We start from the raw sequence: 11,084 nt of genomic DNA, 5'->3' as shown, positions 1-11,084 counted from the left end.
ATGAATATAGTATCCTAAGTGATTTCCCATGCATTACCTCTTCTATGTTGACTATGGATCTGCTTCAGCTTCACCATAATCACCATATTTCTTACCTTCATGCTTCTCATGTACTAAAGTACTCCTCTGTTGAGGTAAAGCATGAATGTTGATTGGTACTATCTTCAGAGCATTGTGGTTACTTCCCACAACTTTGCTTCCTTTCTCTGATGAACCTTCACCTTGGCTTCAGAATCTTTAGAATTCGTCACTTCCTCACACGAATACCATTACCCTCTAGATCTATAGCATCAAGCAAGGACTTGATATTGCAACATGCATTTGCATATCAGAGTCAAACTTCATGTATGGATCTAGTCAAACAATGAAAATCCAAATAAAATCCAAGAAGATTCAGCTTTGTGTTTATAATACACACCATCATAAGCCTGAATTATAATAGTTGAGTAGGACATCTCGAAACATCAGGCTCTGATGTGTAGTATATAACACTACATAATATAGGTTTATATCGTGATACTTAGCACGAATATAGGGAATTCTACTATTTGTCTCAACCTTTACCTTAATTGCACATTTGCAATGAGATAAACTTGAAACAAAGTGGTCTAGGATAGTTGTGGTTAACCTAATTTTCTTTGGAAGTACTAACTTAGCTTCCATTTTGTTGAGGACTACTTCAATGACATGTCTGGTTCTACATTTTCTACTTTAAACACATAACTATGGAAATATAACTCCTATTCTTCCAAGTGTTTCTATTATCATAAAACTATGGTCATGATGTGCTTGGCACACTTCCCATGGTTTTGGAACATAATTCTTGCACTATTGTTTAACATCTGACTGCTTATTGTACTCCTCCTGTATACTGAAGATGTTATAGTCCATCACATAATGATTCTCAGGTGAATCATATATGACTAACAACTCTACCATGTAAATAATCATATTTTATTCCTATCTCTCTTCCTTACCTCCCATGATTGACTCATCATGGTCTATACTACCTCACAAAACTCAGAGTTATCACTTACTATCAATTGTTTCACATGTCTAGATAATTTTACTTACTCATTACTTAACTTGGTCTACAACTTCTATTAGGATATCTTAATTACCTTCATCACTTGATATTACTCCTATTACAGGTCTGAGTAATTCTTATTTAACTATAACATGTGTTGGTACACATCTTCCAATAGGATATCTTCCTTATGGTTGTATCCTCTCTTTGGACTACCATGTATTGTATACCAACTGTGATCTACTCATCTATTATTTTAAGGACTTAATGGTATGCTACATATTTGAGATTAACTAACTAACTTCACTTATCAAAGATAAGTAAGAAGGTTCGACTCAAGTGTGTCAGGATTATTCCCAAGTGAATATCCATCTCAAGTCATAAGAACTATTTGGTTTTATCTATGACAACTTCCTATAGACACTACCAATCCTATAGGTCTCCTTTAAAGGGTTTTAATCCTAAGGTCAAAGCATTTGCTCAGATACCAACTGTGGTGACCCGGCATACCACTGCATGGTGTAGTATGCAAGTCTGATATAACACCAATGAAAGACCGTTCCACTAGTATTATATCGCTCAGAGTGGTACAACAGAAACATATGCGGGTCCAAGGCATGTCTATAGAATTACATACGGACTGCGTTACGGAAGATCAACACAGACCTCCTACTTTACAATGAGGTAAAACTGCAAATAAACTCCAGGAGAGCGACTCGTAGACTAATCCTAACACGAACTCTATTTGTAGAGTATTTAACTAGCTACAGAGGCTATGAATAGATTCTAGCTAAATAGGAGCTAGGTTTAGGAAGCTAGTTCCTTTCTATTGCTAATCTAGGTTTCTCCTTGTTGGATGTGGTATCTGACTCCTCTGGTAGGTCCTGTTTCTTGAAGTACTTGTTGACTCCTCGGCCTTCGAGTTGCACTGTAGATCCTCCATCGTGGCCTCCATATCTAAGCAGGGGATTTAAGAGTGGGATGAGTACGAGCGTACTCAACAAGTTCATTATAGGAAAGAGGTGTTTAATGCACTAGCTACAACATTAGACCAGAAAGTCTAATACCAATGCAAGTTTTCATAACCATTTCTTCAAAAGGTTGCTTTTATTCGGAAGAACTATGTCCGTCGGCCTTCACCGGTTTACTAGAACTTCATGGAGCTCCTTTCCGGCAGCGTTCGCAGTTCCATATCCCGGAACGGGGAGTGACAGGTCACGGTTCTTTACACTCTACGAGAGGTGTGTTGCTTTACCCATAAGAGATCTTAACCTTGGTGCCAACCGAGCCGCGAGCTCGTCCACACTTCCTATGGTGTGAGGCCCGGTATAAGGTCTAGCCAATCATGTTCCTCCGCTACCTCGAACACCCACCCTTTGTTGCATGCCCCGACCACCGGGTCCACGCCGGTCCCATTATTCCTGTAGATTTCAAGGTGGACCCCGACCACGACGACGGTGCTTGGGCTCTACCATACACTCCTACGCCGGTAGGCTGCAACCCATCACGGACCGCAATACCGTGGGGACTTAGGACTCCCCAGCCTCACCGCTTGCTCCTTCGGGCGACAAGTGTACTACGGACTATGCCGTGGGGACTTAGGACTCCCCAGCCTCACCGCTTGCCCCCTTGGATCACAAGTGTACTACGGTAAAGCGCATCCGTTGATGAACGAGAGGTGGAAACACTTTTGACTACTCCGTCCCACTCCGGATCTTATGGTTAACACGGGTATTACGTCACAAGAATCACTGGCGACATTTGTTGTTTAATCCTAGATGGATATAAACCCTTGCAATGGAACCTCCACCATATCAACACAATCCATGGTTCCATTGCCCACCACATAGTCATATTCATAGTTATGAAAGTAGTGGTTTTGGTTTTTATGCAATAGTGATAACCATAGTACTTTGCAAGTAATTTGATAGAAATACTCAAATGACATGAGCAAGTGATGAACTTGCCTTTCTTGACTGCAAGATTATGCAGGCAAGGTCTTCGATACGCAATAACTCCAAATTCTGAAATAGCATCATCGTCCGGTAAGGACGATGTTTAAAAGATTGGCAAGGATGCAATAATGCATAAGTATGAGATGCAATCGCTCTAAGCGTGACCTAACCCCGATGATTTAGGATCGGTGAGTTGTAATGATTGGTTTAGGGTGTGTTGCACTTTTAGAGTGATTCACATACAAGGTTCTTATTCAGGGTTGTGTTGTTTTAGAATCATAAGCAAGTGGTAAAATGCATAGTAATAATCATACACACCAAGGAATTGTAGTTGTATAATAAGTGAACAGCAGTTGTCAATTTTAAGTTCTATAGTGCATGGTTGATGATTTCTTATTATATAATTCAAAAGAATAACTTTGGAAGAACATGTTCTTTAATAAAGAACAAGTATGATAATTAGATTGGTGGGGTTCTATGGTTGACTATGGTTTCCTCTAGTTTCTGAAGTTAGTATTAGATGGATCACAACCTAGTTGGATTCATCAGCTACTAGGCTGGTATTGTTGAATTAAGCCTAAACATCTTAATTACCAATAGTTGCTATCAAGGTGATATACCTTGTTGGTGATAGTCAGCTAGGGTTTATAGGTTCTTATAAGCAGGGTTGATGATGATTCTTTATTTATTTCAAAATAATAACTTTTGAAGAACATACTTCTTAGGTAATAAGAAGTATATCAATTAGGGTTGAGGTTGTCTAGGTTTTGCTATTTGATCTACTAAGTAAGGAATGGTTGGTTCCTGAATAGGATGATTCACAAGTATCTCACACTAGTAGGGTGTAGTGGAACAGGGTTATGTAATGCAATATAGTAGGTATGGGTGCTGCTAGGGTTCATCACATTGGTGTGATGATAATTAAAGTTACTTCAAGATAATAATTCTAAGGATATGAGCTAGGTTTTGCATTTGGTTGACCCTATTTGATCAACCATGTTGGATAGGGATGCATATATGGGATACTAAATGATTGATAAAAGAGTTCCTACATTTTATGAGGACATAACAAGTATTTAATTGCTAGTATGGTTTTATGATTTGAAAGTAAGTACATAATCACATATTCTTACCTAGGTTTAGGTTTAGAAGTCATTTAGGGTTTACATGTAATAATGGAACTAGGGTTCCTAATGATATTAGGGTTTTAGGGATCACGTGGAATGATGAGTTCCTGGTTCTATTACTTATGAAATTAGGGTTTTCTAAATACCCTAAAGTTCTTGAATTAATCACTTCACTTGAAGATTGAAGTTATTAATAACTTTGAAATAAAATTAATATTGGATTTGGCATTTTATTATTTTCAATGAATTAATATTTAAGGTATTTATTAATCAGGGTTTAAATCCTTCTAATAATGATTTAACAAGCCAACAATTAAATAAAATTAGTTTTATTGTTTTCTTTATTTATATACTGGTTTTTATTTAATAAAAAAGTTTTTCCAATATTTGAATTTTAATTGAATTTGGAATTAATAAATAAAGCTTAAATAACAAGTATTAAATAATTGAATTTTTATTAAATTCCATATTATATTTTTATTGGATAGATTTTTATTATCTAAGAATTTTGCTAATTCATTTATATTTTTCTGAGTTGTTTTGCATTTTTGATAAATTGGCAAAGTTTCAGTAACTTATTGAATTTGAATTTAAAACTGAAAAAAAACTAAGTGTACCCGGCCAGGGCTACCCACAGCCACTGGCTGGTGGGTCCATGCCCACGCTGGAGGCCACATGGCGCCGAGGTGGCAACCCTGTGCCTCACCGGCGGCCAGGGACGGTACTCGCCGGAGCTGGAGCGTTCCCGTGGGGGCGTGTGCGGTTTCGTTGGAAAGGGGATGCCGAGGCGAACCCAATGGTGGCGGCGCTGCTCCGGTATGGTCACCGGAGCGTGCCCGGCGGCGAGGTGCGGCGGCAGTGCTCACGGGCTAACGGCGTGGCGGTGCTACGACGGGCAATCGAGCGAGGCGTGAATGCTATGAGGCTCAGTAGCTCACCAGGGTTACGCCAGGCTTGACGGCGAGGTCGGAGTGAGCCTGAGTCGCCGGAATTCATGGCTCCGGCCGTCAGAGGGAACGAGCTCGACGGAGACGCTACGGATCGCCATGGCTCGATTCCTTCTGCACGATGACCATGTCGAGGACGGCGGTCTCGTTGGTGGTAATGGCTTGGCCTAGGGAGGTCTCTACCGGCGGCGATGGTCGGAGATTGGAGCAGAGAAGAGGGAAATGGAGGGCGTCGGCGCGTTTTATAGCTCCTCCGCCGTGCGCTGGCGGTCAACAACTACGGCGGCGACCGCGGGACGTGGCGCTGGCGTCGCCGTGTCGAGCTCCTGTGCGTGCACTGGAGGAGACGAAGACGAAGACGTTCGTCTCGTCTTTATCCAAGCGAAGGGACACGGGCTGGTGTTGGGCTGTGAAGTGGCACTGGGCCATGGGCTGCTGCTGGACTCGGTGCTTGCTGGGCTGCTACAGGTAAGCCTCTCTCCATTTTTTTCTCTGGTTTCTTTTTTTCTGTTTTATTTTCTGTTTTCATTTTCTATTTTGTAATTTGTTTTAATTCACATTTGAATTCTTGTTTGTTTTGCAGGTGTTTATAAATTTGGCTTTCATGAGAACTACTACAAAAGTCATTGTATTATTGTATTGTTTCCAAATAATCATTTAACATATGTGAACTTTATTGTGATTTTTAATTACCTATGATTTTAGGCACTCACTTTAATCCCCTTTTTCTTGTAATCAAACACTTTGGAATGTTTAGATTTGATACTTTGAACTCAAAGTATTTCAGAGATTGTTATTAGGGCTTGGTTTCTATTTTGAGGATTTTGTCACTTGTATATGATTTTATGTAAGCACATATTTATTAGGGTTTTATCATTTCTAGTATAACCCCCTTGTTAAGGTTAATACTATCACTACATTTAAAAGTTTCTCAGTAGGGATTGTTTCCATCATGGTTTATCTTGTTTACAAAGATAAATGATTGATCACAACACATATGGTTTAATTATAAAACTTAGCATTAGGTGGTTCTTATGTTTTATAATTGAAACATTGGATTTAATTAATGAACCATTAGGGTTCTAATGATATTTACCTAATGATACATGGTTTGAATCTTAATGGTGGTTTAGGTTTTATTTGTGATCACCCAAGTGATACTCAACTAGGGTTGAGATTTAATTCTAGGTTATAGAGATGGGATGTCTCCATATTGCATGTGCTAGGGTTTAATTTTCCCCAACCATGATAAGGTGGTGGCTTGCTTCATATCTTATGTGCTTCCCAAATTACTAAGGTTTTGAGAATGGGTTTTATCTTCTACCAATTTAACTTCTATTATTATCTTCAATTTATCATTAAAGTAACTACATTGGTTATAGTTCTTTTTATAGTTAACTTTGGTCATATGAATATATGGTTTCTCACCATATAAAGCATAGAGTTTAACTCTAAGGTTTTCTTAGGTTGTTTAATTTCTGAAGTATGGATATGGTAGGATTGTACTTATGATCACCAAGTAGTTCACAAGTAAAGGTTGGGATATAAGTCTAGGGTTGCTTACTAGTTACCTCCCTATGATTTCATGTGGTGAATGATACCTACTTATCCTATTGGGGTTTAGATTATCCTCACATACCTCAAGAGCATGATCCTGGATTAGGCATGATCAACTTGTTCTTGATATCTCTACCTCAAGTTCTTAGGGTTTATGATCATCACTCAGTTTATAATGATCAAGGTTTGGCTTCCTAAGTTATCTCTCAAGAATTAGGGTTCTCACTTCTAAGATCAAGTATTGTCTTGATCAACTAGGGTATAATATCTTTCTTATAGTTTCTAGGGTGGACATGGCTATGGATGTCTCTATAGATTATATCCCAGGAGAATGCCCGAGATATTCACTTAAAGTTCTCTCAAGAAATGATGGTTTAACCATTTGGATATTTGAATAGATTGAACTGAAATTAGCATGGATGGTCTCTCTCATTTGGGAAGGACTTCAATGCTAACCTATTATTAAGCTCCATAGAGGTTGATGTGATCATCAAGATCTATGTTTAACATTAATGGTTATCTCTCTCTAGGGTTGTCTTGAAGATGATGATTTGAATCCTTGGATTTATATCCAAGGTTTAACTCAAGTTTTGTTATTGCTTCTTTAGTAAATACTATAGAACTCTCACCTCTCTAGGTTTGATGTGTAATAACTTGGAATGGAGAAGAATATCTATTTCTGGAGTTGCTCTCCTTGTCATGATTCCATGTTTTGAGTGGAATCAATACCATGAGGTGTATGGTAGGATCATGGATTAGTTTTAAGATATGGAAAAGATAAGTGAAGAATGGTTTCTTCATTTTATTGTTACTTGATTTATAGTTAAATAGATGTTCATATGTTATGGCAAAGATTACCATGTTATGATCTTTAATAAGATCAAGCAATTGATCATTGATTAAAGTGTTTTTGTGTTGATTATTATTTCCATTTGATCTAACCCCTTAGATCAAATCATCTATTCCCATAACAAGGTTTTAACAAAGTCACATTGAGGTTTATAGCACTTGCCTTGATGAGCTACTTCAATTCCACCAAGGTCAAGTGAAACTTCAGCTACTGTGACTCTTTTACTTTAAAGCGCGAAAATTCCCCAGATTTTCTATGCATGAATGCAATGCACACATCTGTTTCCTCTATTTTTTATAACCCCAATACCTGGGATATTACAGCAGCGACCATCTGCTCCCGACTACGTCAGCCAAGTCGCTGGTCCTGCCTTCTCTGAAGGCCGCTTCGGCGACGAGAGGGGGTGGCGATCCCGGAGTGATGCTCTGGCCTGTTGTCTGTGTTGCCTAGTGTTTTCTTGAGGCACCGTTTCTATGGAGGAGACTACGTCGCGTCGGAATAATTTGCCTCCGCTCTTCCTCCATCTCGGCGTTGCTTCAACCGGTGGCGTCGGATGGCCTGGTCGTCTCACTGGTCTCCGGATCTGGTGAGATTTGTGTTCAGTGGTTGGTGTTCGACACTCTCGCGAGTGACAATCGCGCCAACTATTGCAGTTGTGTGTGGCGTCTTGCAGTTGGGCACGTGGATGGCGGTATGCGGCGGCGTTTCTCTTCTTCGACTATGTCAGGTGAAGATGACGTCGTTGGAATTTGGTGACCACATGGAAGATCCTCGGCCGACGTGTCACAAAGTCTCGAGCCTGTCGCTTGGGAATGCCTGGTTCATCGGCTCGAAAAGCATCTTTAAATGAGATGGTGCTCTCTCAGATCTAATGTATGGCGGCTATTCGCCTCTTTTTTCAACACTACCATGGTGGCGGTGGAGGACGACGGACCATGTTTTAGCGAGGCACAAGTTTCTCCAAGAGTGGAATTGTTATTTTACGTCTTGTGAGGTTCGTTGTACAAAGTTGCTTAACACACATATTTGGCTCGTGTGGTGACCTTTCAATTCTCGTACTTGTAATTGAAAAGTTACCAGAGGAGACCCATCATTTTGCAATGAAAACAACATATAAAACTCTGGATAATTTCGAATGCAGGCCGAGTGTCTTAATACATATGCAAAAAAAAACTCTGTAAAAGAATTGTCTAATGAAATACTATATGGTTATTTCAAAAAAAAAAAAAAACCCACCAGAGACTATGGTCAAATCTCCTGGTGAATAGTAACTTAACCGCTGGCCGCTGAGGGTGAGATCCTAGAACTAGTCACAAGTGGTTTTAAAAGTTGCTGATACCAGCCGTACAAAAGTAAACACAAATTAGCCCGAACGATGGATGGTCATGCGAGGAACGGGTAGTCAGTGTAGCCAATGACGGGGTCGGGAGTGTAGAAGGTGGCTCTGTCGTACCCATTGAGCTCCGTGGCAAGCTCGAACCTCTTTGGAAGGTCCGGATTCGCTAGGAACAACCTCCCGAAAGCAACCACGTCAGCGTACCCCTCGCCGATCACCTTGTTCCCCTCCTCCCGGTCGTAACCACCGGCGGCAATGAAGGTCCCCTCGAACACCTCCCGGTACGGTCGCAGTCGCTTCGGTACCACTCGCCGGCCGTCCGTGCGCGCCATCCTCGGCTCCACCATGTGGAGGTATATGATGCCGTGGTCGTTGAGCTTGGTGGACATATGGAGCGCGAGGGCGTGCGGGTTGGAGTCGTGGCAGTCCATGTAGTCGGCGAATGGGGAGAGGCGGACGCCGACACGGTGGCCGCCGATCTCTTTGGCGACGGCCGCCACGACCTCGAGCGCGAAGCGGCACCGATTCTCGAGGGTGCCGCCGTAGTCGTCGTTGCGGTCGTTGGCGCTGTCCTTGAGGAATTGCTCCACGAGGTACCCGTGCGCACCGTGGATCTCCACGCCGTCGAACCCTGCAGCATACACGCAATGGACATGGACGGACCGAGCAATCAAAGCAGAGCATGAACACTGAACAGAGTACAGAGTAGTGAAGTATGAACGGCGAGCAGAGGAGCTCGTCCGTGCCTGGTGCTTCGACGTACCGGCGTCGATGGCGTTCCGGGCGGCTCTTCGGAAGTCGTCGACGATCCCGGGTATCTCCTCCACGCTGAGCCTCCGCGGCGCCGCGAACTCCTCCTCGACGCCGTCGTTCATCCGCGGGGTGGCGATCCGCCTGTCGGTGCTGGAGACCGGCGGCGGCGCCGCCGCTGTCGTCCCGTCCGGCCGCAGTGCGCCCACGACGCGTCCGACGTGCCAGAGCTGGCAGAAGAACACGGCGCCTTTCTGGTGGACGGCGTCCACGATGGGCTTCCAGGCCTCCACCTGCTCCGTCGTCCAGACTCCCGGGGTGGGCCGGTGGCCCTGCGCCGTGGCGGACACCCCCGTGGCCTCCGTGATCAGCAGCCCACCGGCGGTGGCGCGCTGCGCGTAGTACACGGCGGCGTGCGGCTGCGGGAGGTTCCCCGGGGAGCGCTGCCGAGTGAGCGGCGCCAGCACGATCCGGTGGGACAGGTGGAGGTGGGGGCCAAGCTTGTACGGCGTCAGCAGAGGAATTGTCCCTGCCTCTCCTCCTCCTTGCGCCATATGTCGGTCGAGCTGGCTTAACTAGCGGTGAGTGAGTGTGAGCTAGTGTATATAGGTGAGATCTGAGATGATCGATGTTGTGATGGAGATGATGATCAAGGGAAGACGCACCCAGCTAGTATATATAGTGCACTCTGATGCATTGTATCGGTAAATGAAATTTCATTTGTTGGGACAGTCGAATGAGAGTGGAAGGAAGCTCTGCTTGGCTTGGCCCCCTCACTAGCTGAATCGACGAGGACAAGGCCGTAGTGCTTGCGAGAATTAGTAGGCAGTGACGCAAGCCGTGATGTAATTGCCAAGCAGCAGCCGTATCCTATCCACCTCACATAGATATAAACTTTTTTCTAGATGACATAGATACAAATTACTTTTAGGAGTAGAAGAATTTTTATATGAGAATTATAGCATTAATTAAGATGGCTCTTGAGGCACATGGAATGTGTTAAGATTAGATTGTGACCTCAGGAGATTATTAGGGCACGTACAATAGAAGGCGTGCCTTTCCTTAACTTTCTACGTCATCTAGAGAAATCAAAGAGATACATTATCTCTTATTTTCATCCCTATCAATTAATGATAAATAATATTTTTTCAGTTAGAAATTAATTTGCTAAGAAAAGACATATCGTACAGCGCATAAAATAGCCTTCTCTTATTTTTTAAAAGATGATATCTTAGCTAAGAGAAGATAATCTTCGCTTTCTTATTTATTTCTCTCCAACAAAAAAAAATCCTACGTGTCTAGCCTAAAAGAAGGTTGACATCACCTCCTATTGTATATGCCCTTAGATGCTCAAAAAGCCTAACGATGGAACGAATCGAGGCTTTATAGTTTAGTCTCGTCCTGATCTATTTTTTTATGTGACTACGGCAGACATTAGCCAGCCTGAACATATATTCAGCTAAGTTGCTTATGAAGCTTTTTGGCCTCTACAAGATGTTCAAATGAACCAGAATAAACGAGGTTACAAGGGTGGA

The 11,084-nt window shown here is 42.4% G+C and overlaps 1 protein-coding gene across 1 annotated transcript; it reads right to left on the bottom strand.

Annotated features, from left to right (window-relative positions):
• Positions 1 to 8,575: 8,575 nt before the first annotated feature.
• Positions 8,576 to 10,272, bottom strand: LOC124698851 (putative 12-oxophytodienoate reductase 4). Its single transcript, XM_047231261.1, has 2 exons — positions 9,563 to 10,272; positions 8,576 to 9,430 (listed from the first exon to the last, which is right to left on the bottom strand). Exons 1-2 carry the CDS (start codon positions 10,101 to 10,103, stop codon positions 8,847 to 8,849), a joined length of 1,125 nt encoding a protein of 374 aa, XP_047087217.1. The 5' UTR covers positions 10,104 to 10,272; the 3' UTR covers positions 8,576 to 8,846.
• Positions 10,273 to 11,084: the final 812 nt, after the last annotated feature.

Source organism: Lolium rigidum, chromosome 3 (assembly GCF_022539505.1).
Source record: "Lolium rigidum isolate FL_2022 chromosome 3, APGP_CSIRO_Lrig_0.1, whole genome shotgun sequence".
NCBI classification, from domain to species: Eukaryota; Viridiplantae; Streptophyta; class Magnoliopsida; order Poales; family Poaceae; genus Lolium; species Lolium rigidum.
The sequence above is the reverse complement of the archived record's forward strand: the minus strand, read 5'-3'. Positions and strand labels throughout refer to the sequence as shown.

What these genes read in the sequence shown, in the direction of transcription:
- LOC124698851 (XM_047231261.1), bottom strand. Translation starts at nt 10,103, where the DNA reads ATGGCGCAAGGAGGAGGAGAGGCAGGGACAATTCCTCTGCTGACGCCG. An exon ending in CCGGAACGCCATCGACGCCG is followed by an intron (nt 9,431 to 9,562) that starts GTACGTCGAAGC and finishes TGTATGCTGCAG; the next exon opens with GGTTCGACGGCGTGGAGATC.